Here is a 15948-nt window from a genome sequence, read left to right as displayed (position 1 = left end):
GGTTTGAGTGCGCTGCATTAATCGTTCTACTTTATTTACATGGTTTGCGCTTAGAATTCTTTAATAAATTCGTACATTGTCTATTTATATTTGAAATATTTATGATAATTTGTATAACAAAATGACTGAATCTAAAGCCGATAGTCAAGGAAAGGTTGATTTATCTAATTTAATAAAACAAAGAGGAATAATTAAAGGAAGATTAACAAATTTTTCGACTTACCTGTTTACCTTACAAAGTTTAAAAGAAATATCTTTAGTAAAATATAAAGAAATAGAATTAAAATTAAACAAATGTCAGACATTACTTAATGATTATGAAGTTATACAAGATAAAATTGATTTATTACATACTGATACAGAGGAACAAATAAAAGAAAGAGATATGATTGAGAATCAATTTTTAAGTTTGATATCTACTTGTCAGGATCTTTTAGATAAACGCCCAAATGAAAATCAAAGGTTAGGGAACCAGGGGTCTGATTTTAGTAGTTGCCATTCCTTTTCGACTAATTCTATTAAGCTACCTACAATAAAGTTACCGACTTTTGATGGAAATTATTTGTTTTGGATGGAATTTAGGGACACATTTGAATCGGTTATACATAGCAATGAAGGGATTCCGCCGATAAATAAATTTCATTACTTGCGTTAATGTTTAGAAGGGAGCGCATCTGTTGTCATAAAGTCGATAGAATTTAGTGCTAAAAATTATAAGATTGCATGGGATCTCTTATGTGAAAGATTTGGAAACAAAAATATTTTAATGAACAATCATTTAAAGGCGTTGTTCAGTATTGAACCATTGCGAACGGAATCATTTAAAGCGTTGCGGTTTGTTATCGATCATGTGTCTAAGCATTTACGTGCTCTTGAATCGCTTGGCCAGCCTATTGATCAATGGGATGCCCTTATAATATACATGGTGTCCGTAAAATTGGACATACACACGAGTAGAAAATGGGAGGAGTACAAGGGTAATCTAAACGAGTTACCTTCGTTGAGTGAATTTTTTTCATTCCTGCGTAGTCGTGCTGACGTGCTGGAAACTTCCTATAGTACTAACCGGTCTGAGAAGGTGATAGATAAACCAAAGTCTATCACTCAGTCTAGAAGTTTTGTAGTGTCATATGATAAAAAGGATAACAAAAGAGGTTGTATTGTGTGTAATGAACATCCTTTACATGCATGCTCTAAGTTTAAAAATATGAGTATCGATGATCGTTACAATGAAGTTACTAAATTAAAATTATGTAAAAATTGTCTGCGCAGTGGTCACAACGCATATCAATGCCAGCTCAAAGGACTGTGTCTCACATGCAAAAAGAAACATAATACACTAATACATAAACAACCCTGTCGTACGCAGAACTTCAACCCACGACTTCGTCTTCCCTACCCGTGTCTCTTACGCTGTCTTCATCAGCCGGCCAAGTGTTACTGTGTACAGCTGTAGTAAAATTAATTGTAAACGACAATATTTATCAAGCTCGCGCTCTTCTAGATATGGGCAGTCAGTCTTCATTCGTTACCGAAAATTTAAAGAAAAATCTAGGGTTGTCTATTGATGATTCTAGTTCGGTTAACGTTTATGGAATTAATAATGTGGGCTGTAGGATTTATAAAAAATGTGAAATCAAAGTTAAATCAAGAGTTATGTCTTTGAGATAAATGTCAAATGTTTGGTAGTGCCACAAATAACTGGTATTTTACCAAACTCAGTGATTAACACTGAATTAATAAATATACCTAACAATATTCAATTAGCTGACCCTAAATATTTCTCACCGGCTGATATAGACATACTGTTGGGTGCGGATGTATATTGGGAGATAGTCGGATCGAATATAATTAAACTCGGTTCGAATAAACCGGTGCTTCAAGAGTCTAAGCTCGGATGGCTTGTAGGTGGTCCCTTAGCAACAAGTCAGTCAATCTCATGTAAAGTTCATTGCAATTTTTCTCAGGAAATAAAGGATTCATTAGAAAGATTTTGGAACATTGATGACTTACCACAAACAAAAACATATTCTGTTGAAGAGCAGCTTTGTGAAGATGATTTTAAAAAGAATGTTTGTCGTCTGCCAAATGGCAGATTTTCTGTTCACATGCCTTTAAAGGAAGGACCAGAGAAAGCACTCGGTGATTCCTATTATATTGCTAAAAAATGCTTGGAAAGCCTAGAAAGAAAATTGATTAAACAACCAAGTTTAAAGGAAAAGTATAAAGAATTTATCAATGAATATGCTGATTTAGGGCATCTAACTAAAATCAATCGACCAGAGTTTGGATACTTTATGCCACATCATGCTGTAATCCGCGAGAAATCTGAAACCACTAAATTAAGGGTGGTGTTCAACGCTTCGTCTAAAACTCATACAGGGAAATCACTCAATGATATTCTTATGGTCGGCCCAGTTGTGCAAAGTGACCTAATATCTATATTGCTTCGTTTTCGTGAGCATAAATATGTTCTAACAGGCGACATCGAGAAAATGTTCAGGCAAACCGAAATCACACCGTCGCAGCGTCATCTTCAGCTCATTTTGTGGCGTGAAGATTGTAATCAGCCTATTGATATTTTGCGTCTAAATACAGTAACCTATGGTACTGCGTCTGCGCCCTTTCTCAGTTCTCGGTGTCTCCTACAATTAGCTAATGAATGTGACGATGAATCTATTGCTCGTATAATCAAAAGCGATTTCTACGCTGATGATCTTAATACAGGCGCAGATACCGTAGAGCGCCTGCAACACATTTACAAAAATGTTGTCGAAGTTCTTGACTCAGCGTGTTTACCTATAAGAAAATTTCGTACTAACTGTCCTCAATTATTTCATAATGAAACTGATTCGGGAAAACCCATGGATTTTTATAAAGATTCCAGTGTCTTGGGTCTGAATTGGTCACCTACAGCGGATCAATTACAATTTTCAACAGATCTGACTCCATCCCCTCAGATCACCAAAAGAACTGTCATATCCACGACATGTAAGGTTTTTGATCCATTAGGGTTGCTATGTCCTTGTGTTATTATAGCAAAAATTATTTTACAGGAATTGTGGTCTTCCAAGTTAGATTGGGATGATCCCGTTCCTTAGAACTTTTGCAAAAATTGGTCAAGTCTTTTAAAAGAATTTTTACACCTGTCAAACATTAAGATCCCGCGACGGGTTCTGTCTGAAAACCCGAGATCTCTAGAGCTGCATTGTTTTGTAGATGCCTCCCAACAAGCCTACGCGGCTTGTGTGTACGTACGTTCTCAAAATCAGGACAGAAGTATCACGGTTAGGCTGCTATGTGCAAAGGCAAGAGTTGCTCCTCTACACTCTACCACCATTCCTCGGCTGGAATTATGTGGTGCTCTGTTAGGGTCTCGCTTATGCTTTAAGGTTTTACAGTCATGGCGGGGTAACTTTAGCCAAAAATATCTATGGACGGATTCAACAATTGTTTTAGCTTGGTTGAAGACCCAAACTAAGGATCTCAAGGTATTTGTGTGTAATCGGGTAAATGAAATTAATAAACTTACCAGCGGATTTATATTTCGGCATGTACCCACAGATAAAAACCCGGCAGACCTGGCGTCTCGCAGCGTAAGTCCCAGTCAGCTCGAAGCTTCTGCCCTCTGGTGGGAAGGGCCGTCGTTCCTACGGAATGATGAATCCTACTGGCCGAAAACCGCTCATACTCACATTCCTATACACTTACCCGAGGTAAAAGACATAATTAAATGCCACGTCTCAGCTAACGATGCTCTAAAATTTGACAAATATTCTAACCTTAACAGAATGAAGAGGATTTATGGCTACGTATTACGTTTTTTATCAAATTGTAAAAATAAAAATAATAAAATAATTGGTCCTTTAGATGCTAATGAATTGAATCAATCTTTACTATTATTAATTAAATGTAGTCAACAGGAATGTTTCAATGAAGAGATAAAATTAATTTCAAATAATAAAGCTCTCAATCGTAAGTCTAAATTAATAACACTAAATTGCTTTATCGACTCACACGGCTTGCTAAGAATTGGGGGTCGTATTCAAAACTCTGAATTTGAATACGATAAAAAACACCCGTTGATTTTGGATTCAAAGCATCATTTCACTAAATTACTATTTAAAAACGAACACGAAAAGTTGTTTCATGCCGGTCCTCAGCATCTACTTGCCTCTATAAGAGAGAGTTTCTGGCCCATCGGTGGTCGACATCTGGCACGTAGTACGACGAAGCAGTGCATGATTTGTTTTCGTTTGCGTGGACAAACATTGCAACCTATAATGGGCAACTTACCTGCTGAAAGAACCTACTCTTCGTTTCCATTCTATTCGTGTGGGGTGGATTTTGCCGGACCATTTATGATTTCCAGTCGAAAAGGAAAGGGCAACCGCATTTCTAAATGTTATTTGTGTTTATTTATATGTTTAGCATCAAAAGCACTTCACCTGGAAGTAGTTAGTGACTTAAGCACGGAGTCATTCATTTTGTCATTGCGAAGGTTCGTTTCTAGAAGAGGCAAACCATATTCAATATTTTGTGATAATGGCAGCAATTTTAAGGGTGCAAACAATGAGATAAGTAGATTACTCAAATCTAGTCGTGAGCATTTAACCAATTTTGCCTCTAATGAAGGATTTAGATTCATATTTAGTCCCGCTTATTCTCCACATTTTGGAGGTATTTGGGAGGCTGGCGTGAAGTCAGCAAAGCATCATTTGCGTCGTGTCGCTGGCAATGCTTCTCTCACTTTTGAGGAACTAGCGACGCTGTTCACACAGATTGAAGCGATATTGAATTCTCGCCCTTTAACCCCTCTTTCTGCTGATCCTACAGATCCTACTCCATTAACCCCTGGGCATTTCTTAATTGGAAGACCTATGAGCGCGGTGCCTACGCTTCCTATCACGGCAAAGCACCCCAACCGGTTCCAGCTCATTGAGCAATTAAGGCAACACTTTTGGCAGAGGTGGCGCCGGGAGTTTATAGCAGAGCTTCAACAGCGAACTAAGTGGAGAACTAAGACAAAGGAGCTTCAGATTGGAGACTTAGTATTACTTAAAGAAGATAATATTCCTCCACTTCAATGGCGTCTAGCACGCATCGCTAAATTATACCCTGGATCGGATGGAGTAAGCAGAGTCGCAGATGTCCTTACTACAAAGGGCACAATAAAAAGAGCTATCCACAAGATGTGTGTAATTCCTGCCAAAGATGATGTCAAAACAAACTAGGTACTCGGACGCTGTACTGGGCCACATTCAATCCTATTGAAAGCAGTACTTTCAAGGCCCGGAGGATGTTAACGCCTGTAACAGCTGAGAGGAGGAGACGGCGGGGGAGAGGGGAAGCGACCAGTTTTTAGAACCTGCGCCGACATACGCGAGAGAGACCGCCATCGCCCGGCCGTAATGAGAGACGTCCTTGTTTAGCATTATATTTAATCTATACCTAATAATCTTGTTAATATAAATCTAGAACTTTAAGTTTTGTTTTAATTATAAACAGTACGTGAATACCAATTTTGGACCAAGTTTCAATAGGACGACTTCTGAACTACAACGATTATTGGATCGTTTGAATAAACGTGAATCGGCCTACAGCTCACCTTCTTTTATTGACAGGCTTGACGCTATGTAGACGTAGACTGTTGACGGGCGTCAGTATCGGAGAGAAGAACTAGCCCTGGAGTCATTAACAACCATGGCCGGCCTGGTTGGACCCATAATAAAGGTGTTTGTATGTCATGGGATTAGTTATTAAATTTGAAATAAAAGAATGAATTTAATAAATATTTATAATATTTATTCACTTAATCTGGAATAACATATTTGTTGAGATCCTTTTGTCATTCTGTATATTTACATATTAACTTCCACATCTTATATGAAACATTAAATTGAGTAGTCTTTCGTCAAAGCTACGTCGATAGTATTTATGTTATCTGACTTCAACTGCCAACGCCAAAATGTTTGTATAGCCAAAACCGTAGATAGAAGAGTGTTCATCTTCTATGTAGATAGAAGATGAACACGATTGTGAGAAAATCCTACATTCAATTTGAAATTGTTGACTGACACTTGAAAGATTAAGCTTTGGAAATAAAAATCTGTGACTGCATTGCTAGCATGTCCTTCTACCAGTGGGAGGCTCCTTGCACAGGCTGCCGGCTAGTTTAACGGCGCCTATTTCTGCCGTGAAGCAAATACTTAGTTATGTGTAAGCATTACAATGTTTCGGTCTGAAGGTCGCCGTAACTAGTGAAATTACCGGGCAAATGAGGCTTGACATCTTATGTCTCAAGGAGACGAGCGCAATTGTGGTGCCGATCAGAATTTTTGGGTTTTTCAAGAATCCTGAGCGGCACTACATTGTAATGGACAGGGTGTCAAATACTGTACTGTTAGTACAATAATTACGGATATAAAGAAAACATTCCAGACGCATAATTAAACTTTTTTGTGTAAAAATCTGTCAAATTTTGGTGTACCTGTGTGTAAAAAAAATTAAGGTGAAATTTTAAAGTAATTCTAATTCATTGAATCATAGTTATTTTTAGAGTGACTGAAATAATTTTCTTTATTCCTATTCCTTTGTGTCGGTTTTTACATGCTCATCACTAAAATAATAAACTAATCTTAAAAATACTAATATATTAACTATTAACCCCCTTCAATTCATAATGGTCCGCTTACTTTAAACAGCCACTAAGGAGTGTTTTTTCTCATTCTGACTTAGGTCAATAGAAGAAGGCAGAATGAGAATTAGCAATGCTTTAAGTTAGCAGACTATTATGAATAAGGGGGTTAATAGTTAATATAAAATAATGTATAAATATTTCAGTAAATATTATGTATACAGAACATTATTTACAAATACTTAAGATTTTCTACCTATTAACATATCATGGACTAGGCAAACAAGTAATTAATATTAATGTAATAATATTGAAATTTATAATTATGCAATAAGTTTGATTAATGTGTGTTTCATATGAAAACCTAAATCAGCATGTGGTTCTAAAACTTTGACTATAAACTAGTATTCTTGTACTCAATACGGATTAGGTTAGGTTAAGGCTATAGATTTAGGTTATGTTTATAGGTGAATTGTTTAATAAGTTCAATATAACTCTCGCATGTGCTTAAACTAATTTTCATCACTAACTTCTAGGTATGTATCAAACTATGTCTCTTCAAAACAGAATAGTAAGTGAAACTTGAACCACAAACAGTACAAGAAAATGGTTTGTCTCCTGAATGTGCCATACTATGTCTCTTCAAAGTAGAAGAGCAACTGTAACTTTTATCACAAACATTACAAGAATAAGGTTTAGTTCCTGTGTGAATTGCATTATGCAACCTTAAGCTCCTACTGTTACTGAACCGTTTACCACAAAAATCACATGCATAACGTTTTTCTCCTGTGTGTACTACACTATGCTCCTTTAAACCACTTCTAAAACGGAAAGACTTGGAGCAAATATTACAAGGATACGGTTTTATTTCGGTGTGAGTTAATTTGTGTCCCCTTAAAGTACTACTTTGGCCGAAACTGTTACCGCAAATATCACATGAATAAGGTTTTTCGCCAGTGTGTACCCTGGAATGTCGTTTTAGACTACTATTTTCAACGAATCTTCTACCACATACATTACAAGAATAACCTTTATCTGTTGCATGTTTTTTAAAATGCTTTGTTAAACGGTTATTTGATTTGTAAATTTTATTACAAATACTACATGAATAAGAGTTCTTTTCTGCATGTGTCTTTATACTATTATTTTCATTAGTTCTCTCATCGCAGACATTACGAGTCTTGATATCGATGCATTCATCTTGGTCCTGTTTCACATTAAGTGGTAAATCTGCGAAATGTAATATTACACGTGAATAAGTTTAGAATGGTCAAAATAATTGTGTTCATGTTATAGGTATTGTCAAACATAAATGCGAACCGAACCGAACTGAAGGCATGGAGAATGCGAACCGAAGTGGAGACGTCAAAACTCAAAGTAGGCCGCATAGCCAACCGAAAGCGAAGCGTTGCGAGACGCCCGTGCCACTCGTGTCACAGTTATAGCCAACCGAAAGCGAAGCGTTGCGAGACGCCCGTGCCACTCGTGTCACAGTTATAGCCAACCGAAAGCGAAGCGTTGCGAGACGCCCGTGCCACTCGTGTCACAGTTATAGCCAACCGAAAGCGAAGCGTTGCGAGACGCCCGTGCCACTCGTGTCACAGTTATAGCCAACCGAAAGCGAAGCGTTGCGAGACGCCCGTGCCACTCGTGTCACAGTTATAGCCAACCGAAAGCGAAGCGTTGCGAGACGCCCGTGCCACTCGTGTCACAGTTATAGCCAACCGAAAGCGAAGCGTTGCGAGACGCCCGTGCCACTCGTGTCACAGTTATAGCCAACCGAAAGCGAAGCGTTGCGAGACGCCCGTGCCACTCGTGTCACAGTTATAGCCAACCGAAAGCGAAGCGTTGCGAGACGCCCGTGCCACTCGTGTCACAGTTATAGCCAACCGAAAGCGAAGCGTTGCGAGACGCCCGTGCCACTCGTGTCACAGTTATAGCCAACCGAAAGCGAAGCGTTGCGAGACGCCCGTGCCACTCGTGTCACAGTTATAGCCAACCGAAAGCGAAGCGTTGCGAGTCGCCCGTGCCACTCGTGTCACAGTTATAGCCAACCGAAAGCGAAGCGTTGCGAGACGCCCGTGCCACTCGTGTCACAGTTATAGCCAACCGAAAGCGAAGCGTTGCGAGACGCCCGTGCCACTCGTGTCACAGTTATAGCCAACCGAAAGCGAAGCGTTGCGAGACGCCCGTGCCACTCGTGTCACAGTTATAGCCAACCGAAAGCGAAGCGTTGCGAGACGCCCGTGCCACTCGTGTCACAGTTATAGCCAACCGAAAGCGAAGCGTTGCGAGACGCCCGTGCCACTCGTGTCACAGTTATAGCCAACCGAAAGCGAAGCGTTGCGAGACGCCCGTGCCACTCGTGTCACAGTTATAGCCAACCGAAAGCGAAGCGTTGCGAGACGCCCGTGCCACTCGTGTCACAGTTATAGCCAACCGAAAGCGAAGCGTTGCGAGACGCCCGTGCCACTCGTGTCACAGTTATAGCCAACCGAAAGCGAAGCGTTGCGAGACGCCCGTGCCACTCGTGTCACAGTTTTGTTAATAAACACAACTGTTTGACGTCATGTAATATACAAATGCACCTAATACAACTGTCTCGCTCACACCTCGCTTCGCGCTCGCTATTGGTTAGACCTGGCGTGACACGCCTTTCGGTTCGCCACGCATTCGGTTTCCTTTCGCCTTTCTATGTGACTAGATTCAAACAATACTATACATAACAAAATGAAAACGCTTCGCTACGCTTTCGGTTCGCTGTCTGTTTGACAATAGCTTGATAAATGATGTGGGACATTCGAACCAGCGCCTCCAGATAAACATCAAACCACAATTATATAACCTAACCGACTAAAAAAGGGGTTCACCCATTGTGTTATATTCGCCAGAGACATTCACTCTGCAAGTGCAGGTTCGAATTCCGCATCGTCCATATATATTGGCACATATAATTAGATATATTCCCATAGGAAATCACTTAAGAATAAAAACAGCTAATTCAGATTTAGGAATATATTCATAGCATATAAATAGGTCTAGTGTTTTCGAATCAGATTAGAAGTTGGTTGGTTAGCTTTGTTGTATGTGGATAAAAGTTTCTTGAAAACTGCACTGTGTGATAGAACACACAAAGAAGCGACGTCCCTACTCAATGCCAACCTAGCCAGATTCACAGAGCACTGGATTCCCGACAATTCGAGCAGCTCTGTGTTGCACACGGTCAATACAATGTTTCTACAGTATTCAGAAAAATAATATGAAAGGCTTTGAAACAAATATGCTGAACGCCTATCAGCATATTCCAATAAACTGGCATCCCAACTATTAAATCCTACACTTTCGGCGCTCAAAAGTTAAGGCAAACGAAGTACTGACCTTCTTGGCATCTAAAAGTCAAGCATCTCATAAAGTCTCGCCTAGTATCGGCATTCTGTGTCTCGAAACAACACGCCACAAATTAGGTTATCATCATTGTGGATTTTGTCAGTACAAACGAGTGTACCTTATGATAAGAAGATCACCGCCACCCACATCTCTAGAGGAGGTTGACTGCTTTTTCGAAAAGTGTACACAATTTTTTTGTAGGTACCCACCCAAATTGTATTGTTCTGAAAATACTGCACAAGGAAGCTCATTCCACAGCTTTGTTGTGCGTGGAAGAAAGTTTCTTGTAAACTGCATCGTGAAGAAACACCATGCTATATATTGTATGTACTATTAAATTGAACTCACCATTACTGTGATGGTTGACATCCTCAAGATTCTGTTCACTCACACTGGGCTCTGTCTTGATCTGGTCCACCAGTTCATCATCTTTTTCTATTTTTATGTAAGTATATTCTATTGGCAAAGCTGCTTCTGAAATTTAAAAACAAATGCATAAATACAGCTTGTGATATAGACATAAATAATAGACCACCTTCTCCTAAATAAACCCCTATTTACCATAGGTGTGACAACAGCCTTTTATACAGGGGATTAAAAGAATATAATTATTATATTGACCACTGATGGTAATTCCCACTGACGCGAGCAATGGAGGCGACGCCATGCAAATATGACAGAAAGTTCTTTGAAAACCGGATTGTGAAGGAACATCATACTATGGATTGGAAGGAACATGTACTAATAGATTCACCTCACCATTACTATGATCGGTGGAATCCTCAAGATTCTGTTCACTCACACTGGGCTCTGTCTTGATCTGGTCCACCAGTTCATCGTCTTGTTCTATTTTTATGTAAGTATATTCTATTGGCAAAGCTTCTTCTGAAAATTTTAATATACAGTGTGTTTTTTTTAAGTGGGACAGTATGGGGAAATCCTAAAGTATAAGAGATACAGGGAAAATGTCTTAGGAAACATTTGGTACTTTTTTGTGAAAAAAAAAATTGGTATAGTCAAAATTTTGGTCAAGTGTGAGTTGTCCCTAAAAATGATTAATTTTGATGAAATTTTTTTTTGACGCACATCTACTCAGTTTCATGAGGGGATCATTTTATTGTATGGGAAGAAAAAAATCGGGACAGCAGAAGTTAGTCAAATTTAAGAAAATCGTTTTCATTATTACAACCCGTGTAAATTGCCTACCACTGCCCACTGCAAGGTTTTTATTAAAAAAAATATTGCCTATTCCAGTTTTACATTTGAATTTGGAACACTTTATTTGGTTTAAAAAGGATTAAAATACTTTAAGGTATTCTTACGCGAGCACCTTACCTTACAAATCTAATTAAAAAAAAAAACTTTGGAACTTCTTGAAACAAACAGTATTTTACTTGATATTTCATTGTTTAAAGTTAACATTATGTTAAGTTTTCGTCATGGAATTATCAAACTCGCATAAAGTAAATTTAATTGAAGCGTATTTTGTAAATTATCGTAGCTCTGTGAATGCGTTACAGTGGTATGGAACGTTATTCGGACCGCGATCAACCGAACCGCAAAATTTTTGACAAACTGGTGAAAAATTTAAGAAAGGGAGGCTGTTTTACACTAAAACGGAAGAGACGAGCCACAGTAATAAATGAATTTACAACTATCGCAATCTTAGGATATTTTGAAGCCTACCCAAAAGCCTCATTGAGGGAAGCTGCTAACAATATCGGTGTGCATAGATCTACAGTACGAAAGGTATTGAAGGCTTACAAGTACAAGTGTTACATAGAAGGTCATCTTGTACAAGCATTGCTTCCAGGAGACACTGACCGGAGATTAGCAATTTGCCAGTGGTTTGTAGCATGCTCGATTAGAAACTCGTCTTTTCCAAGCCGGATTATTTGGACAGATGAATGCAATTTTTCAAACAATGGCATGTACATTAGAAAAAATAATCATTTTTGGGCACGTACAAACCCCTTCCGAACTACGGCAACCCATAACCAGGTCCGCTTTTCCTTTAATTGTTGGTGTGCCATATTAGATAGTAAAATCTTTGCCATTAAAATTTACCATGGAACATTGAATAGTCAAAAATATCAGGAAATATTAAACATGGCTGTGGATTTAGTAGATATGGCAATTCCATTAAATAATTTGAATAATATCATCTACCAACAAGACGGCGCCCCTGCCCACAATAGTATCGCTACTAAACAGTTTTTAAATGAACATTTTCTTGATCGCTGGATGGGCACAAATGGCCCTATTAAATGGCCACCACGTTCACCCGATTTAACACCGTTGGATTTTTTCATTTGGGGGTACCTTAAAGGTCGAATTTATGCAGATACTTACAACTCGGTACAAGAGTTAAAAGACGCAGTGCATTATCATTTGAACTACATACATCACAACGCCTTGTCTAAAGCTACCAGAGGTGTTCGGAAACGCGCTCGTGCCTGCATTCGACAAGAGGGAGGCCACTTTGAACATTTACTTTAATGTAAAATGATTTTATTAAATTTACCTAACTTCTGCTGTCCCGATTTTTTTCTTCCCATACAATAAAATGATCCCCTCATGAAACTGAGTAGATGTGCGTCAAAAAAAATTTCATCAAAATTAATCATTTTTAGGGACAACTCACACTTGACCAAAATTTTGACTATACCAATTTTTTTTTTCACAAAAAAGTACCTAAAGTTTCCTAAGACAGTTTCCCTGTATCTCTTATACTTTAGGATTTCCCCATACTGTCCCACTTAAAAAAAACACATTGTATATGACAATTAAATACACACACATAAATACAGCTTGTGATATAGACTTCAATAATAGGCCACCTTCCCCTAAATAAGCACATAGGTACCATAGATGTGACGACAGCCTTTTATACAGGAGATTAAAAGAATCAAATTATAATTATTATGTTGACCACTGCAGGCTAAACAAATAACTCAATAGCTCTCAATGTGTCAAGCTTTTTAATAAACTAATCTACTAAAACAATTTTTAACATTCAATTCAATTTTGTACACTACAATATAGATTTTGTCACTAAAAGGATCATCACCTCCTAAGTGCCTAGCTTCCAGTTAACAGTTAATCAGAGCCTCAACTTCAAAGGACACTGTCACTTCAAGTTAGTTAAGGGGTGGCGGCAACAGTGTTCTAAATATATTCGCAAACCGACTTGATGAAATTCTTATCTTATTTTTATTGTCAGCTTCATAAAATTGATTAGTGTGAGAGTTATTAGATTGTACAAATTCAGAAAAGATGTGGAAAGGTCTACAATAGAATATTGAGTGACTCTATTTCATGTAAGTGTACTTTGTAATCAGCGACTACTGTTGTTCTGTTCATTATAAAAAAAATCAGATAAATTTGAAATCTAAAATAAAGAAATAAAATAAAAACATATTTCTAAATGATCTTTATATTATGAACTCCCCCGCAAATACCCTTGCGAATGAAATTTCGTAAAATGTTTTCGTAGCTGACCTCTACACAACAAAAGGAATATTCCTACTAAATTTCAAGTGTCTGGGTGTGATAGTTCTGGAGATGATCTCGCCACTATCAGTCATGTTCAAAGATAATATCAATGCATTAAGATGTGGGAGGAAAGTACCTAACATATTTAGGTTTGTAAATAAATGATACTCACTTTCTTCATCTGTACTTTCTATTAATTACTGCTATGAAATCAGACATAATCTACTTATTCTATAAAAATATTAGTAACACTGAAATATACCAGTGGGAGGCTCCTTTGCACGGGATGCCGGCTAGATTATGGGTACCACAACGGCGCCTATTTCTGCCATGAAGCAGTAATGTGTAAGCATTACTGTGTTTCGGTCTGAAGGGCGCCGTAGCTAGTGTAATTACTGGGCAAATGAGACTTAACATCTTATGTCTCAAGGTGACGAGCGCAATTGTAGTGCCGCTCAGTTTTTGGGTTTTTCAAGAATCCTGAAAGGCACTGCATTGTAATGGGCAGGGCGTATCAATTACCATCAGTTGAGTTGTATTGGCATAAAAAAAAAATATCCAAAACAATTATAGTGTTGAAACTCCAAGGTCTAACATGACCTCTAAAGTCTGAATGCATCCAACCGCCCAGAAATGGATTACAGAGGATGTACACAGTTTTAATATAAGGTACTCTGTGATGAACACAGATTTTTTTAAATCAACTGTGTATATTGTGACCTTTATTAGGACATTATAGAGCATAATGTATATGCAGATTACTACTCAGTTACCCTCGCTATCTTTAGGAGTTGTATGAGGATAATAAAAATATTCAAAATGTTTTATGAGAAATACCTTGAATCTCCACCTCTTGTTTAATGAAAGGCTCATTTTTTATTCTATTTACATTCGAAGTATTGTCTATCACACTACCTGTAGACATATTATAGATTTCTTGTTACGTATTCCCTGCAATAAATTATTTTTTTTAAAGTGTATGTAAAGATAATTTTATTACATATAATATGTTACCTATGAGTACTTACCTAATATTTATTTATAGTACTGTATCAATATTACAGCATGCACATATCATAAATGATTCCAGATAGTAGTTTAAACTATTTAGGTAATTATAAATTATTTCAACTTTTAGGCCTATTGTTTATTTTATAATTTTATATCAATATTCATTCATTCTAATTTCTATTATTTTTATTGTGGTAGTAAGTAGTTGTAGAAGAGCAACCACAATTTAGCAATGTCATGTTGAGGTAGGCCACTAAAAGTATAGACAATATTTTGTACGGTTATCGATGTTTCAAGAGGAATTCCAAGTTTTAGCTGTAGAAATACAGAATGTTTTTCTATATTTTAATCTCAGTGTTTATATACAACATTTTCATTTTTTAAACTACTGAAACAAATACATATGCTGTTAGTAAGACTAGACATATTTTAACATGTATATACTGTATTAGTGCTAGGAGTATTACTTATAAATTTATTTTTCCTCATTAGTAATTATACTAACATGAAATATTTGCAAATAAAGTTAAAACCAGGGTAAGGAAACATTTATAAGTTTCAGCTACCGATGCTGGTGTATTATTATTATTCTCTTTATTACAATTTCATCTTATTATCTACATTTATATATATAACATATTTATAAAAAACAATATTATAAATATAAAAAATAGAGTCCCGCCGGCGTTGGTTCACGACAATTCCACCGGTGGTTAGGGCGACAGATTGAAGAACTTCCGCACGATGCGTGCCGTTCCCAAAACAGCTGCTTTCTGTAACTGACCCTTTATCCAGTTATTAAGTGAGAGCCTCTTGAGATGATGGTCGAGGTTCTTTGCTATAAGACCGTTAACGGAAACAACTATTGGGACAATTATTGTTGAATCAACATCCCACATGTCAGTAACCTCGTGTGCTAAGTCTAGGTACTTCGACAATTTGTCTATTTCTGCTTTCACAAGGTTATCATCACACGGAACGGTGATATCAACAATAAATGTCCGACGCTCTAACCGATCTACCAACACAATATCAGACTTATTAGCAATGATAGTCCTGTCCGTGATGATAGATCGGTCCCAGTAGAGCTTGGCACGGCTGTTTTCCAGAACTGGCTCCGGAGTATACTTATAATACGGGACAAAATGCACAAGATTGTATCGAAGAGCAAGTTGCTGATGGGTATTCCTGGCTACTTGGTTGTGTCTGTGCAAGACGAGAACAACCGGAAATAATATGTCTGATAGACTAACCAGGATGATGGCACGCCCGACATATGTCTACTGTGCCATCCTTCATGATGTATTTTCGGTAGTTATTCGTCTTGATAACTTCAGCAGCAATTGCACAGGCAAAACCTTAAGTTTCCCCAAAGAGGCCACCAAATCGTAGCCAGGTCACAGACGAAATCGTGTCTA

General features: G+C 37.7%; 2 protein-coding genes across 3 annotated transcripts; one reads left to right on the top strand and one right to left on the bottom strand.

The window, feature by feature from the left end:
* Window positions 1-2108: 2108 nt before the first annotated feature.
* On the top strand, window positions 2109-5486 carry LOC126973267 (uncharacterized). The gene is made up of 2 exons (XM_050820480.1): window positions 2109-3716; window positions 4837-5486. The coding sequence occupies exon 1, from the start codon at window positions 2109-2111 to the stop codon at window positions 3099-3101; it is 993 nt and encodes a 330-aa protein (XP_050676437.1). The 3' UTR covers window positions 3102-3716; window positions 4837-5486.
* A 297-nt stretch (window positions 5487-5783) lies between these two features.
* On the bottom strand, window positions 5784-14708 carry LOC126973264 (zinc finger protein 2-like). 2 transcript variants are annotated; one of them, XM_050820476.1, is made up of 5 exons: window positions 14548-14708; window positions 14357-14470; window positions 10784-10909; window positions 10373-10498; window positions 5784-7867 (listed from the first exon to the last, which is right to left on the bottom strand). In XM_050820476.1, the coding sequence occupies exons 2-5, from the start codon at window positions 14442-14444 to the stop codon at window positions 7170-7172; spliced, it is 1038 nt and encodes a 345-aa protein (XP_050676433.1). In that variant the 5' UTR covers window positions 14445-14470; window positions 14548-14708; the 3' UTR covers window positions 5784-7169. The 2 variants fall into 2 exon arrangements, with proteins under 2 accessions (XP_050676433.1, XP_050676434.1); XM_050820477.1 differs by having other exon boundaries at window positions 10373-10495.
* Window positions 14709-15948: the final 1240 nt, after the last annotated feature.

This window comes from Leptidea sinapis, chromosome 29 (genome assembly GCF_905404315.1).
Source record: "Leptidea sinapis chromosome 29, ilLepSina1.1, whole genome shotgun sequence".
Classification (NCBI taxonomy): domain Eukaryota; kingdom Metazoa; phylum Arthropoda; class Insecta; order Lepidoptera; family Pieridae; genus Leptidea; species Leptidea sinapis.
This window is presented reverse-complemented; position numbering and strand designations above follow the sequence as displayed.

Bases quoted from the DNA above. Each gene is read 5' to 3' on its own strand.
- LOC126973264 (XM_050820476.1), bottom strand. From the start codon at position 14,444: ATGTCTACAGGTAGTGTGATAGACAATACTTCGAATGTAAATAGAATA. The intron at 10,499-10,783 runs GTGAGGTGAATC...TTTAAATTTCAG, and splicing joins TTCCACCGATCATAGTAATG to AAGCAGCTTTGCCAATAGAA. The intron at 7,868-10,372 runs GTGAGTTCAATT...TACATTTCGCAG, and splicing joins TGTCAACCATCACAGTAATG to ATTTACCACTTAATGTGAAA.
- LOC126973267 (XM_050820480.1), top strand. From the start codon at position 2,109: ATGCCTTTAAAGGAAGGACCAGAGAAAGCACTCGGTGATTCCTATTAT.